Here is a 16110-nt window from a genome sequence, read left to right as displayed (position 1 = left end):
CCATGACACACTCTGGACCTGGCAGCAGCAAGAGGAGGCGGTACAGGGGCCCATGGCAGAGTGGCGAAGCGTAAGCAGCTTAAATTGAAGGCCATACAGAGGCCTATGTTAAAAAGTCCCCCCAGCAGCAGTGTGGGGAGACGACTATCAAGAGTCCAATGGCAGAGTGGCGGAGCAGAAGCAGCTTCAATTGAAGGCCATACACAGGCCTAGGTTAAAAAGTCTCCCCAGCAGCAGTGTGGGGAGACGACTATCAAGAGTCCAATGGCTGAGTGGCGATCCGGGAAGTCAGCGTTGTGATTGCAGATGCAATGCAGAGATTCTATGAGGTGATGCCGTGGGTGCGAAGAAGATCATATACCGTCGTACTTCCATCCATAAGACGGAACAACCTGCGAACCGGGAGCTTTATTGCCCTGACCCGCTGAGCAGCTTCTGGGATACCCAAGAGGCCCATGGCAGAGTGGCGGAGCGTAAGCAGCTTCAATTAAAGGCCATACAGAGGCCTATGTTAAAAAGTCCCCCCAGCAGCAGCGTGGGGAGACGACTATCAAGAGTCCAATGGCAGAGTGGCGGAGCGGAAGCAGCTTCAATTGAAGGCCATACACAGGCCTAGGTTAAAAAGTCCCCCCAGCAGCAGTGTGGGGAGACGACTATCAAGAGTCCAATGGCTGAGTGGCGATCCGGGAAGTCAGCGTTGTGATTGCAGATGCAATGCAGAAATTTTATGAGGTAATGCCGTGGGTGCGAAGAAGATCATATACCGTCGTACTTCCATCCATAAGACGGAACAACCTGCGAACCGGGAGCTTTATTGCCCTGACCCGCTGAGCAGCTTCTGGGATACCCAAGAGTTTGGCTTCTGTGGGGAATATGGTTGAAAACTGAAACTTAAAGGCATGTTGACGGAAGGGCACCAGTGTCAGTGCTCCGGAGGGAATATAGCTTCAAAGCTGACACTTAAAGGTATATCGACGGTCAGAGACCACAGGAAGTGGAGCTTGCGTCTTAAATCGACTGAATGTGGCAGACGTGAAACGTCTACGGGCCGTATATGAAACGGGTTGTTCCTCTTTCTGGAATAAGTGTTGGAAATGGCCACTCTTTTTGGTGTGGCGTTTTGTCTATTTAATTCCGATAACGGACTCTACTCCTCCGTGCAATCTAGTTACGAGACCCTGGGCAAGTCTGGGTCCAATTTGTGGTAGAGACTGGTTTTGTTCAGCCATGCTTGAGCGAGTAATAACAGGTCTGTGCTGCCCTTTGGTGTCTGGCTTAATGCGCACAACACTGAACGTCCCAGCGTTTGTCAACGATTTGCCGTTAAGTGATGCAAACCCGCTGAACCACGTTCATGAGGAGCCGGTACAGGGGGCCATGAATCAGTATGGACCTGGCAGCAGTGTGAGGAGACCCGAAAGTGGCACATGGCGCAGGGTGGCGGTGGAGGCAGCAGTATTCGGAAGACATACACAGGACTAGTTTAAAAAGCGGAAGCCGTCAGCAGCGTGAGCAGACGACAGAGGCACATGGCGCAGGGTGGCGGTGGAGGCAGCAGTATTCGGAAGCCATACACAGGCCTAGGTTAAAAAGCGGAAGCCGTCAGCAGCGTGAGCAGACGACAGAGGCACATGGCGCAGGGTGGCGGTGGAGGCAGCAGTATTCGGAAGCCATACACAGGCCTAGGTTTAAAACTGGAACCCAGCAGCGTGAGCAGACGACAAAGACGCACATGGCACAGGATGGATCTGGCAGCAGTATGAGAAGGCGGTACAGGGCCCGTGGCACAGTGTGGTGATGGGGGCTACAGCAACTGGATGCCAGAAAGTGGCCGATAGGGCTATATACTGCATGGAATTATAAAGTTGTAAAGACAGCGGCCTATAAGGCTATACACACTATAACAATCATGACTTGATTGATCATTGGCCTATAAGGCTATACACAGCATGAATATCATGACTTATTCTGAGAGTGGTTTGGAAGGCTATATACAAAAAGTAATTCATGAGCTGTCCGGACAGCGGACAATAAGTACATATATACAAATCAATTCATCAGCTGTCCAGCCAGCGGCCTCAAAGGCGACACATATAGAAAGCAATTCATGAGCTGTTCAGACAGCGGCCTCTAAGGCGACAGATATACAAAGCAATTCCCGAGGTGTTCAGGGAGCGGCCTGAACGGCTAGGTTATTACTAAATATATTTTTGTGGCCAAACATCGGCCTATAAATAGATGTCTACACAGTGACAAAAAATTATGTCGCCAGACAGCGGCCCCTAAGGCGACAGATATACAAAGCAATTCCCGAGGTGTTCAGTGAGCGGCTTGAACGGCTAGGTTATTACTAAATATATCTTTCTGGCCAAACATCGGCCTATAAATAGATGTCTACACAGTGACAAAAAAGTAGGTCGCCTTACAGCGGCGTATCCTACAAATTGACATTATAAGAAATGGTTTAGACCAAAAAAAAAAAACTTTGATGCGATGCTATACCTTAGTAGATTGTGGAAAGTCGACAAGTCAAGCGTAACTGTGTACATTACAGAAAATCTTAACAAGACAACCAAACATGTGGCCAAACCGTGACCGATACAACAAGTTAACAATGTAAGAAACAGGAGGGGGCCAAACCGTGGCCAATAAATAAACAGTCCACCTCATTGATGAGATGGACAACACGTGTCAAATAAATATTTAAAAAAATTGCTATCCATCGGTCTGGAACTGGTCGACTATAAATAATTAAAAAGGTTCAATTCATGTGACGGTCGTCCAGCGAAGTATAAATAATTTAAAAACCCCAATTCATGAGGGGCCCGACCTGCAGAGTATAAGTCATTAAAAATGTGCAAAACATGAGTCGGCCGACCAGCAGCCTCTCAATAAAATATATATACAAATGTACGGATCAGGTGGAGGTCTTCCATTTGTCCCTAATAACATGTTTGGGGCATGATTCATGGCGGATTTAGTCAGTTGTGTCAGGAACTGGTGGTTTGAAATCCAGACTAATCCACGCCTGATTCATTTTCACAAACGTGAGTCTCTCCACACTTTGGGTGGACAGTCGTGTCCTCCGCGGAGTTACAATACCTCCTGCCGCACTAAACACGCGCTCCGATGCCACGCTACTGGCCGGGCATGACAGCCTTTCAAGGGCAAATTCAGCTAGTTGGGGCCAAAGGTCAAGTTTCGTTGCCCAGTAGTCAAGGGGATTGTCTACCTCGGTTGGCAGGGTGCTGTCCAAGTAGGCCCAAGCCTGTTGTTTGAGGTCCTGCTCCAGGTCCACCTGATGCTGCTGCTGCTGCGGCTGGTTAGTAGTTTCCTCACTGCGCTGGTGAAGAAAGCTACTCATCATCGACTGCAGACTGAAGCAGCCGCTGCTGGTGGAGCTGCCACTGCTCCTACCACCCCACCCCTCCCCTGCTGCCATGGCAGCGGAACGCGAGCGCACAGGGCCCACAGTGTCTGAGGATGGACGTTGGCGCAGAAAGGCAGAGACCAACTGACTACATAGGTGGTTTTTATAGTACGTTATTTTGGCCTCCCTCTCAGCAGGTGTGAAAAAGGCCACCATTTTTGAACGGTAGCGAGGGTCCAACAAGGTGGACAGCCAAAAGTCATCCCTCTGTCTGATGGTTATTATTCGGCTGTCGCTACGCAAGCAACCGAGCATGCTATGGGCCATTTGTGCCAAGGAATGCGAGGGACTCCCTGCCTCCATCTCCACAGCATACTGCCACGGTGCGTCTGGGTCCTCTGTCTCCTCCTCCTCCTCTACCAGATGCTCCTGCTCCTCCAGTCCTGTCCGCTGAGTGGAAAAACCACCCATTTCACTCAATAATTCCTGAGCACCAATGTCCTCCTCTACCTCCTCCTCTTCTTCCTGTCCTGCCCCCACAGGGGTCATGTGGCGTTGAGATCTGTGCGCCACGTCTACTGCACCCTGACCAGCCATTGTTAACAGCATTTGTTCCAGGACGTGCAACAGAGGAATGACGTCGTTCATCCCATAGTCCTGCCGACTCACGAATAGCGTGGCCTCCTCAAAGGGCCTGAGCAAGCGGCAGGTGTCACGCATGAGCTGCCAATGGCTGACATCTAAGTTACACAGGGGAGTACCTTTATCCGCTTGTAACATCAGGAAATCGGTGATGGCCTTTCGCTGTTCGTAAAGGCGGTCTAACATATGTAGGGTTGAATTCTACCTTGTTGCAACGTCGCAGATCAGGCGATGCTGTGGAATTCCGTTCTGCCGCTGCAGCTCAAGGAGGGTGTGCTTTGCGGTGTAGGAATGGCTGAAATGCATGCAAAGTTTACGTGACATTTTAAGGATGTCTTGCAGTGGGATGGTGGATTTTAGGAACCGCTTGACAACCAGATTGAACACGTGAGCCATGCATGGCGCATGGCACAACCTTCCTTGACGCAGAGCAGACACCATGTTCTTTCCGTTGTCGGTCAACATGGTTCCGATTTTCAGTTTGCGCGGAGACAGCCATCTGTCGATTTCTCTGTTCATTACACTCAGAAGTTCCTCCCCTGTGTGACTACGTTCGCCAAGGCATACCAGGTGCAGCACAGCGTGACACCGTTGCGCCCTGCACATGTGATATGCCGGTCGGGTAATGGGACTTGGCACGGGGGTGGCGGCTGAGGACACAGCGGAAGAAGAGGTGGTAGAGGCGGACATCTTTGCTGGACCAAGGACGTGCAAACGTGGAGGCAAAAGCGGCGTGACCTGTCCAAGTTGCTGGTGCGGCTGTGCCGGCACCACGTTCACCCAGTGGGCCGTAAATGACATGTACTGTCCCTGACCGCAGTTACAGCTCCACACGTCGGCGCTGCCGTGCACTTTGGCAGAGACCGACATGCTCAAAGACTGGCCCACCATCTCTTCTACATGTGAATGCAGGGCTTGCACTGCCTTTTTGGCGAAGAAATGCCGGCTTGGCACTCTCCACCGCGGCTCGGCACAAGCCATCATTTCTCGGAAAGGTGCTGAGTCCACCACTTGGAAAGGGAGGGACTGCAGCACCAGCAACTTGGACAGGAGGACGTTCAGCTTCTGCACCGTCGGGTGCGTGCTCGCAAACTGTTGTCTCTTGGAAACGGATTCCAAGAAAGACTGCTGACGAAATCCGTGAAGAGGAGTAGCAGGAGAAGGAGCATCTGAACGAGCGGAAGATGCCAACGAGCGACAACTCCCCTCAGCAGAGGTGTTGGAGCCTTGACTGGCTGATAGAGGGCGATTGACATCGGGTGACGGAGCAAGTAACGGAGCGGGTGATGGAGCGGGGGCTGGGGCAGGCAGAACCGCCGTATCTTTATCACGGTTTTCCCAGGCCACCGAATGGCGACGCTGCATATGCTGACGCAACGCTGTAGTCCCAACATTGGCCCCCTGGCCACGCTTGACTTTCTGGGCACATAGTCGACATACGGCTACGTTTACTTCCTCGGGCGTCTTGACGAAAAATTGCCACACCGCCGAGTAGGAAACTTTGCCCCCGCTATTCCTCACTGGCTGACTGCTACTTCCTCCGTGCACACCGGCACCACTACTGGCCGTGGTGGTAGGCTGCAGTGGAGCTGGTGCTCTACTCCGTGGCCGTTTGGCTCCACTGACACTGCTGCGACCCTGCTGCCTCCTGGGCAACCCACCGACTGTTTTGCTCGCTGGCAAGCTGGCACCCTCTTCTCCTGATGATGCGGAAGCAATAGCCTGATGATGACGAGGCTGCCAAGTGCGATCAGCCTCATCATCATCAATTAGGGTCTCCGCGTCACTACTAGCCCCCTCGGCTGCGTGTGGGTCAGGAGACAGACCTGTCTCTAGACCGGCTACCGAGCCACTCTCCTCGCCAGTACTTCTTCGCCTGGCTGCTGAAGAGGCGGATGTCTCCCCCCGTTCCTGACCGCCCTCTGTTAGCTCTTCCTCACTGTACAGTGGGGCTGAGCCCACAGCATGCGATACTTCGCTTGGTGAGGGAACACCAAAGGACAGGGGCAGGTCGAGGACACGTGATTTCAGTGGGCTTGCTCCCGGGCCATGCCAACTAACGGTTGTGTCTGACGTACCCACCGACCGTTGGCTGTAGGTGTCAGAGGTGACCTGGGAAGAGGAAGACGACCGAGTCAACCAATCGATGACGGCAGGGTTGTCGGTGGAGACACGACCGCTGGATGACACCGGGAGCACTGGCCTCTGGCTGCGACTAGTGCTGCCTCGACCCCTTCCTCTGCTGCCACGTCTGCTCGCTCCTGAAACATTGCCTCCTCTGCCACTCCTCTGCGTGTTGTCTGACATACTCTTTAATTCAATAAGCACCCCAAAAATAAAACCGGATTTAACTCTTTGAACGTACAATAGTGGTTGTGAAGCAGAAAGTCAGTTTATTGTACACAATCGGTCAATTGCAGCTTGCCGTTGGCTGTAAACTGTACGTTTATGTCACTGGAATGCACTAATCACCCAAAAAATATTACCGCCACCCGGCGTGTAAATGGATTTAACTCTTTGAACGTACAATAGTGGTTGTGAAGCAGAAAGTCAGTTTATTTAGCACAATTGGTCAATTGCAGCTTGCCGTTGGCTGGAAACTGTACGTTTATGTCACTGGAATGCACTAATCACCCAAAAAATATTACCGCCACCCGGCGTGTAAATGGATTTAACTCTTTGAACGTACAATAGTGGTTGTGAAGCAGAAAGTCAGTTTATTTAGCACAATTGGTCAATTGCAGCTTGCCGTTGGCTGGAAACTGTACGTTTATGTCACTGGAATGCACTAATCACCCAAAAAATATTACCGCCACCCGGCGTGTAAATGGATTTAACTCTTTGAACGTACAATAGTGGTTGTGAAGCAGAAAGTCAGTTTATTTAGCACAATTGGTCAATTGCAGCTTGCCGTTGGCTGGAAACTGTACGTTTATGTCACTGGAATGCACTAATCACCCAAAAAATATTACCGCCACCCGGCGTGTATATGGATTTAACTCTTTGAACGTACAATAGTGGTTGTGAAGCAGAAAGTCAGTTTATTGTACACAATCGGTCAATTGCAGCTTGCCGTTGGCTGTAAACTGTACGTTTATGTCACTGGAATGCACTAATCACCCAAAAAATATTACCGCCACCCGGCGTGTAAATGGATCTAACTCTTTGAACGTACAATAGTGGTTGTGAAGCAGAAAGTCAGTTTATTTAGCACAATCGGTCAATTGCAGCTTGCCGTTGGCTGTAAACTGTACGTTTATGTCACTGGAATGCACTAATCACCCAAAAAATATTACCGCCACCCGGCGTGTATATGGATTTAACTCTTTGAACGTACAATAGTGGTTGTGAAGCAGAAAGTCAGTTTATTTAGCACAATCGGTCAATTGCAGCTTGCCGTTGGCTGGAAACTGTACGTTTAGGTCACTGGAATGCACTAATCACCCAAAAAATATTACCGCCAGCCGGCGTGTAAATGGATTTAACTCTTTGAACGTACAATAGTGGTTGTGAAGCAGAAAGTCAGTTTATTGTACACAATCGGTCAATTGCAGCTTGCCGTTGGCTGTAAACTGTACGTTTATGTCACTGGAATGCACTAATCACCCAAAAAATATTACCGCCACCCGGCGTGTAAATGGATCTAACTCTTTGAACGTACAATAGTGATTGTGAAGCAGAAAGTCAGTTTATTTAGCACAATCGGTCAATTGCAGCTTGCCGTTGGCTGGAAACTGTACGTTTATGTCACTGGAATGCACTAATCACCCAAAAAATATTACCGCCACCCGGCGTGTAAATGGATCTAACTCTTTGAATGTACAATAGTGGTTGTGAAGCAGAAAGTCAGTTTATTTAGCACAATCGGTCAATTGCAGCTTGCCGTTGGCTGGAAACTGTACGTTTATGTCACTGGAATGCACTAATCACCCAAAAAATATTACCGCCACCCGGCGTGTAAATGGATCTAACTTTTTGAACGTACAATAGTGGTTGTGAAGCAGAAAGTCAGTTTATTGTACACAATCGGTCAATTGCAGCTTGCCGTTGGCTGTAAACTGTACGTTTCTGTCACTGGAATGCACTAATCACCCAAAAAATATTAGCGCCAGCCAGCGTGTAAATGGATTTAACTCTTTGAACGTACAATAGTGGTTGTGAAGCAGAAAGTCAGTTTATTTTGCACAATCGGCAAACTGCAGCACCAACTGTGCACGACAGCCACCAAAAAAAAAAAGGGTGTATGTCACTTTAAATTTTCGATTCTTTGATAGCTGTGGCCCTGAGTAACGATTCTGTGTCCCTGAGTAACGATTCTGTGTCCCTGAGTAACGATTCTGTGGCCCTGAGTAACGATTCTGTGGCCCTAAAGTCTCTGTGGCCTTAACTCTGTCCCTTAATACACACAGGTCTGTCTCTCTTGAATGACCGGAGGCTAATGGAGAATTCTAAGATGGCCGCGATTTATAGTGCTGGCTGGCTGCTGATTGGCTAATGCGATCACATGTCATGAATGCATTATGGGTCAGCGCGCCTTGTCTGCGCGCCTTCCCAGAGATCCCCACCCCATCTTCTCTGTCCATTTTCTCCGTGGCCACACATGTCGCCGCCATTTTTGGGAAAATTCGATTCGTGCATCCGAAGTTTGCTAATCTTTGGATTCGTCGCGAATAGAATTTTTCCAAATCTTCGGAACGAATTCCACTTCGTCATGTTCGATTCGCTCATCTCTAGTAAAGATCTAAGGTGAAGATGAAGTTACAATGAGGGGGAATGGGGAGAACAACTGTAAAGGGCAACTTCACTAAAATGAAGATGCCCTAAATCAGAGTTCTGGATGTAAATAGAATGTAAATTTTGTTTAGTAACTAGTTTAGGTTACTTGACAGTAACATACTCTAAATGCTTTCTTCATTTCTTAGCTGCTTAGTTTGTTGGATGTAATCTGGAGATCATGCCACTTTATGTTAATAGGATTGATGTCATTATTCTAAAATGCATTCTGTTTATTTCACAAATTGTTGATTTACTGCAGTTTTTGTATCATTTTTCATTTTTTTTTACCTAATTTATTTTGCCATTTTATAGAACGGATTGGTATCCTATATTTTGCATTATGCCTTGATACCATTTTGATTTCCCAAAAAGTGTAACTACTGTTTCATCTGTACACAAAACATTTTAAGTTTTTGTTCCCTTAATGTGGGCAGCAGTATTTTGTAGCTGAACGGTCATTTTCCTCTGTGATAACATCCCTTGAAAAAAACTCTTGTTCACTGATTTTCTTAAGCATTACATGCAATCCTTTCTATTCCTCCACCTAAAATAACGCACCTTTCTCCACCCAAGATGTATACTTACCTGCAATACAGGTCTAAAGTGGTCGGGATCATCACCAATCTTGTTTGCACTAGTCGCATCCCTGTAATCAATCATCGTAGACTTTTATGGGGCAGTGTTTTGAGCATATAAAGTGAAACTATGAGTCAGTTGATGAGGTTGTTCTTATATATAATAATAATAATGTTTCTTTAATTAAATAATATGTATAATTGTAGAATATATAATTAAAATATTTATTTTGTCATGTTTCCATTTCAGGAAGTTGTCTTGGGTCTAACTGATAGGTCACGTTTATTTATTAATAATTTGGTGGTAAGTTTGTTTTGCTTTTTATCTACAATCATTTAGCAGCTTGTCGGTTTCACATCTGGTTAATAAACATTTCTACCTAATCCTGACAGGTAGCTACCAATATTACATCCTTTGCAATATATGATGACTTCCTACTTCTAACTACCCACTCTCACACCTGTAGATGTGTATCCCTAAGAGAAACGTCGCCGAAAGGTAAGCTTTCAACTCTGATGAACATAGAGTTCCTCCTTTGTTAGTCACCAGTGTGTGTTTGACACCAAGTCTTGGAGTTATTCCTTTATGTGATGCCTTGCTGGAAAAAAAGGCATTAAATACTGATAGTACAGTTGCAATGTTTTATTGGCAAGACTGCTCTTTAACCACTTTACAACGGCACTATAGCCAAAAGACCGCTACAGCGTACTTGTCCATTTCTGGGAGGGCATCATATGACATCCTCCCAGATTGCGCCCCCAGCGGCGCGCACTTGGCGCTGTCAGTCATCGCTGTGTCCTATGGACACAGCTGATCACATGACTAGTTAAAAGGCCAATCACAGCGGCCTTTTACCACGTGATCAGCTGTGTCCAATGACACAGCAGATCACAAAGTAAATACAGTTGCTGGTCATGCTATTTTTAAATTGTGATATCAGGTGTGGGGTGAAGAACCCCCGCCCGCTGTCACAATGAGGGTTCAGCAGATGGACAGTTCCATGAGTCAAGGGCCTTGGGATGGAAAATCAGTGTTTTACTGATACTCTTTTGAAAACGGCTGGTGTTACCTTCGCTATGCAGCAAGCATACATTGTTCAACTCTTAGTGAACACATTAGATCATCAGTGTAAAAGCAAACACTTTCACAAACTTAGCATCAAGACCTGGAACTTAGCCACTACAGCTAGACAGGGTTTAACCCTACCATTCCAAAATATCCTAAAATCTTCACACAAATAGAGATTTCTTTTGGTGGTATTTAATCGCCACTTGGGTTTTTATTTTTTGCAGTATAAATAATAAAAGAGCCAAAAATTAGAAAAATTCTTTGTTTCTATCATAAAATTTTGTAAACAGGTAATTTTTCTCCTTCACTGATGTGTGTTGATGAGGCTGCCACTGATAGCACTGATGGGCACTGATGAGGTGGCACGGATAGGCTGCACTGATGGGCACTGATAGGCTGCACTGATGAGGAGGCACTGGTGGGCATTGATTGAAGAGGCACTGATGATGCTGCACTGATATGCAGCAATGATGGACACTGATGGGCGGCACTGCTGGGCACCTATAACCAGTGCCCTGATTATCAGTGCAGATCTGCTCTGTGACATTTGCCGGTTATCGGCAGTACTTTCCTCATCAGTGCAGCCTATCTGTGCCACCTCATCGGTGCCCATCAGTGCTGCCTATCAGTGCAGCCTCATCAACGCACATTAGTAAAGGAGAAAAATTACCTGTTTGCAAAATTTTATAATTGAAACGAAGAAAAACTTTTTCAAATTTTTTGCTCTTTTACTATTTTTACTGCAAAAAATAAAAATCCAAGTGGTGATTAAATACCACCAAAAGAAAGCTCTATTTGTGTGAAGTTTTTAGGGTATTTTAGAATGATGGGGTTAAACCCTGTCTAGCTGTAGTGGCTAAGTTCCAGGTCTTGATGCTAAGTTTGTGAAAGTGTTTGTTTTTACACTGATGATCTAATGTGTACACTGAGAGTTGAACAATGTATGCTTGCTGCATAGCTACAGTAACACCAGCCATTTTCAAAAGATTATTAGTAAAACACTGACTTTCCATCCCATGGCCCTTGATTCATGCAACTGTCCATCTCCTGAACCCTTATGAACCCTCATTGTGACATCAGGCGGGGGGTTCTTCACCCCACACCTGATGTCACAATTTAAAAATAGCATGGCTGTGCGTGGCTCTGCACACAGCCTCGTCATTCATTCACAGTACCCTTTTCCACCACGACAGATGGCTTGTAGTTTTCCACAAGCTGTGAAGGTGCTGGTGAGCGCTCTTGTAGTTAATTGATCTTCCTGCTCTTTAGTAATTGTCTGCAGGAAAAATAATAAATGCACATTTTTTTCTGCAGAAATATTTGCACTTCCTATTTTTTGCCAAAGGGAAATATAATAGCATCTACCTATTCATGAACTAGCATTGGGGAAAACTGATTCCAGCCTGTCCCTCTGGCTAGGTAGTATATGTTTATATTAAAGAGACGTGAAATTGAAAGTGTGTCTGTAGCAAGTGTAAATTTTACCTCTTCCTAATTTTTCTTTAACTCAATGGATGTTTTTTTTCCAATATGAGTTGTGGCAGGTATCACTTTACAAGACTTAATGAAAAAAGTTTCTGACAGGTCACAATTTACAGCAACAGCATAATTTTCCACAAAAAACTGTACCATTTCATTATTAAAAAGAGCTCTAGGCCACTGACTTTGCCAAACTGAGAGAATTATGGAGAATGGCCTCAGTCTCCTGTATGCAGGAGGAGGCATTTCCTCACTCCCTGTTCCCCCTGCTGATCACTCATTGGGACTTTTGTAACAAAATAATTTTCTGACTGCTTACAAGGTAAGAGGCCGCAGGAGCAAGGCACACCTTTATATGATGTGTATACCAACCACTTAAAGGCTACTGTACAGTTACCAGGGTTTACATAATTGTGTTATCTCTTGTCCACTATCGTAAGCAGTCCATAGATTACATTTTTTTTATAGTTCAACACATTGATTGTGTGGGTGGGGGAATCCACCCTGCTTAGGTGTTGTATTCTGACAGCTAGGAGACATCCTTGCTGTCAGAATACACTAATCAGCACTGCTAGCTGTAGCCAGCAGTGCTGATCGGGCAGGGAAAATCTGACCTGCTAGTTGTACAGAAGTCAATCTAATGATTTAACTGCTGTACAACCACCCTGCCCAAATGTAGATCAAAATTCGGCCGATCTCTGCTGAACCAACCAAATTTCGATCCATGTATGGCCAGCTTTAGTTCAGTGTCTATTTACTGATCTTGGATTAAGCCTAAACAAAGATGGCACCATCTGGCTAGAAAGGAAAATTATGGTATCACTAAGGAGAGCACTGTGTGCATGCAAACATATTTCTTAGTATGTGAAATAATGTACCTGACGCTAGGTCCATTTGAAACAAGCACAGTAAAAATACAGCTTTTATCTTGTCAATTTTCATCAAATTATGTTTACTTTTGGTCTATCTAGCTGCTAAATGGTTTTCTTCTGAGATAGTGATGGTATAACAGTGGTGACCAATTTTGTAAATCTAGAAGGCCTCAAGTTAATGTCCGACATTTAAGATTCTGCCAGTGCTTCATGCAGATGGCACAGCAAAAGGCACCACTGCATGCAGAGTGCTGGTGGACCACATGTTAGACACCAGGTCTGTATAGTCATGGCAAACTTAATATGAGAGGAAAGGGTTTTACTTTTTTGATTAAACTCTAACATAAACCTATACTGTGCACATGCATTAAATAAATATATGTCTATTTTTTCAAGATGCTCTACAAGAATAAAACATGCCTTATTATCTATTACATTGTACAGCACTGGAAGCAGTCCTGGGCAACACATCTAGCTCAAATGATGAAACCATTAGAAAAGTAGAAAGAGGATCTCGAATTGTTACTGTAGTTCCACAGGATACCAAAGTCATTCTACAGGTTGTTCTCAAATATTTTTATTATAGGCTGAAAAATATATATAATTTGATGTAGTAGTAATTTTATTTGCACTTCTTGTATAGTTTAAAATATTTAGTCAAAAAATGTTGAAGTATTCAATCTCAGTACATTTGTGTATGTAATGTAAAATTATTAAATTTTTTCCTTAAAGTGTATCTTTAGCCAAAAAGATGTAAGGGAAAATCTTGCGTTCCTTAGAGGTGTTCCCATTAATAATCAGGCATTATATGTTTGTGTACCAGTGAGAATTGGGTATGCTGCAAGAACTGTGTATTGTGCCATCAGTGACCTTATAAAAATGCTTGTTGCTAGTGCACAGATTTGGAACAAGTGTGCAGATAAGTAGTTCTGACTTCACTCTGTTTCATGCCAGTGACTCAGAAAGTATCAAACCCATAGACAAGCAGGCAGTTTGCATTTTCAAAAATAGGTCTGAAAAGGCAGCCTCCATTTTTTTTTTTCTTTATACGGGTTGTATAAACTTTTGGATAGAGTAAGGAAGAGTTATAACCCATGTCAGTTTTTTTGCTTTTATAGCCGTCTTTGTCTCATGTGGGGACATTTTCATTTACTTCCTGCCTCATAGCCACAACAGGAAGTGAGAGGAAATCCTTCCAAAATTAGGGAATCCTTGGTTGTCCCAAACATCACCAGGACTAGTCTCCCATGGAAGATTTCCTCTTGATACCTGTTCTAAGGTGTCCGTTTATGAACCAGTGGTAATAGATCGCTGCTCAGTTCTCCGGCATTCTCGGATAACTCAGTTCTCCTGTGAATGCAGTTTATGAAGCAGTTCTCCGAACGAAGGGAGAACGGTCTCCAAACGCTAGAGAACGGTCTACAAACTCTGGAAAACGGCTGATTTTACTATAATCTCACGAGATTACAGTAAAAGATCAGTTTACTAAGCAGAGGTAAATTATCTCTGCTTAGTTTGCGGTCCCTCCAGTTCTCCAGCTCTTGGCTGGAGAATCTGGAGGGAGAACACAGATCTCCAGTGAAGGGCTGACATGATCTCCTGAGTGTTATAAACTGAGAATGACCTGAGAATAGCTGAGATCCGTTGAATCGCAGCTATTCTCTGTGTCATAAACGGACACCTAAGTACAGGGGTGTCCAAACTTTTTTGGAAGAGTGCCAGATTTGATGAAGTGAACATGTGCGAGGGCCGACCATTTTGCCCGACATTCTGATGAACCATTAAAATTAAATGCAAATAAACTATTTTATGCAAAAGTTTATTGAAAACGGCATACTTTTCATTTTGTGACTTGGATGACAAATCTAAACAGGTGTTAAATCACTCTGCCAGCACAGGGAGAAGGAAAGCCCAAATCTCGCGAGATCTCGGAGGTCGCGAGATTTGGGCTTTGTTTCTCCTTGCACTGTCTGATGACGTCAAGCGATCCTGAGCACCAATCCATTATAGCCCAAATTGATACCGTAAATGGTAGCCCCAATAGTAATTCCCTGCGCAGCACCTGGGATCCCTCGGCCCACGTTCCAGACCCCACAGATGAGCTGCCCAATATATAACTTACGGCCCTCCACTAGTGATTCTGCGAACGCCACTGAGGACTCCAGGGATCTGTCGAGCGGAAATTGACGTCATCAGCCGGCACACAGAGAAGGAAAGCCCAAATCTCACGAGATCTCGGACGTTGCGAGATTTGGGCTCTCCTTCCTGCGCCAGCTGATGATGTCAAGAGATCGCTGGAGTCCTCAGTAGCTTTCAGGGAATCACTACCGGGGGCCGTAAGTTATATATTTGGGTAGCTCACCTGTGGGGCCGTTTCAGTCCGGAACGCAGGCCGCAATTGGCCCGCGGGCCGGACTTTGGACATGCCTGCCTAAGTACAAACCAAATGTAGGGAATTTCTTTCACTTTCAGTAACGATAAACTTGACAAATAGGGTGAATCTCTCTAACAGGGGCATACACAGCAATGAAAACCTGATAGTTGTTCAACATCAGATTACCTTATATAAGTTTGAAGACGTCTTTTTGTTTATTTTATATGAAATGTATTGATGTGCAGATTTGAAATACCTTTTTTGTGTTTGTAATCTTTTTTTTCTTTTTTTTTTTCTTAAACGTCAGTTTACATAGAAAAATAATTAACCTAGTGTGTATGCACTGTCTCCCAAGCAGCAATAGCTGTAAATAGCAATCCTGGCACATCCAGCACATTAGGCCTTGTGTGTCTTGCCACATTTTGGCAAGTCTGGAGATGTAATTAAAGGCTAAGTTTTTTTAAAATGGTAATAATAAATGCCCATGTTTTTGCGTGGGGGGAAAAAATTGCATTTAATTTTTTTTTGCTTCTTTTGACAGGAGCTTTTAGAGCATTGCATCCATGATCTCACTTTGGGTGTAACATGTTGCTAAAGGGGGAGTTAGCCTTTCAGTGCATATATTAGTATCAGGGCTGTTAAGTGCTGCAAGTGCATTGTGAACTTGATCAAACAAATCCAGCTACTTCCTGAAGTGGATACGGATTAAACTGCTGATAACTTTTCTACAGCTTTTCACCCTGTAGAATGTATTAATTTGGATATGTATGTGTGTGTTTTTTGAGTCGCACTTTTGATTATGTCCCACTGTCATTATTTTCTATAACAGATGCCACGTGGAAACTTAGAAACTATTCACCACAGAGCTCTTGTCCTTGCACAAATACGGAAGTGGTTGGATAGGTGAGTTGTAAATTACTAAAGAAGTCACGACAGTTAGAAAACTATGTATA

General features: G+C 45.1%; 1 protein-coding gene across 1 annotated transcript in view; it reads left to right on the top strand.

Annotated features, from left to right (window-relative positions):
• Positions 1 to 16110, top strand: part of ELP1 (elongator acetyltransferase complex subunit 1) — a 95461-nt gene that overhangs the window by 40203 nt on the left and 39148 nt on the right. The window contains exons 17-20 of the mRNA XM_089670576.1: positions 9614 to 9667; positions 9757 to 9862; positions 13228 to 13343; positions 15987 to 16060. Coding sequence (XP_089526702.1) covers positions 9614 to 9667; positions 9757 to 9862; positions 13228 to 13343; positions 15987 to 16060 — 350 coding nt within the window. The remainder of the gene's footprint in view (positions 1 to 9613; positions 9668 to 9756; positions 9863 to 13227; positions 13344 to 15986; positions 16061 to 16110) is intronic.

The sequence above is a fragment of the Staurois parvus genome, unplaced genomic scaffold, assembly GCF_062004578.1.
Source record: "Staurois parvus isolate SC_StPar_1 unplaced genomic scaffold, SC_StPar_1.0 ptg000091l, whole genome shotgun sequence".
In the NCBI taxonomy this organism is placed as follows: Eukaryota; Metazoa; Chordata; class Amphibia; order Anura; family Ranidae; genus Staurois; species Staurois parvus.
Note: the sequence above shows the minus strand (reverse complement) of the source record. Positions and strands in the feature narration are given on the sequence as shown.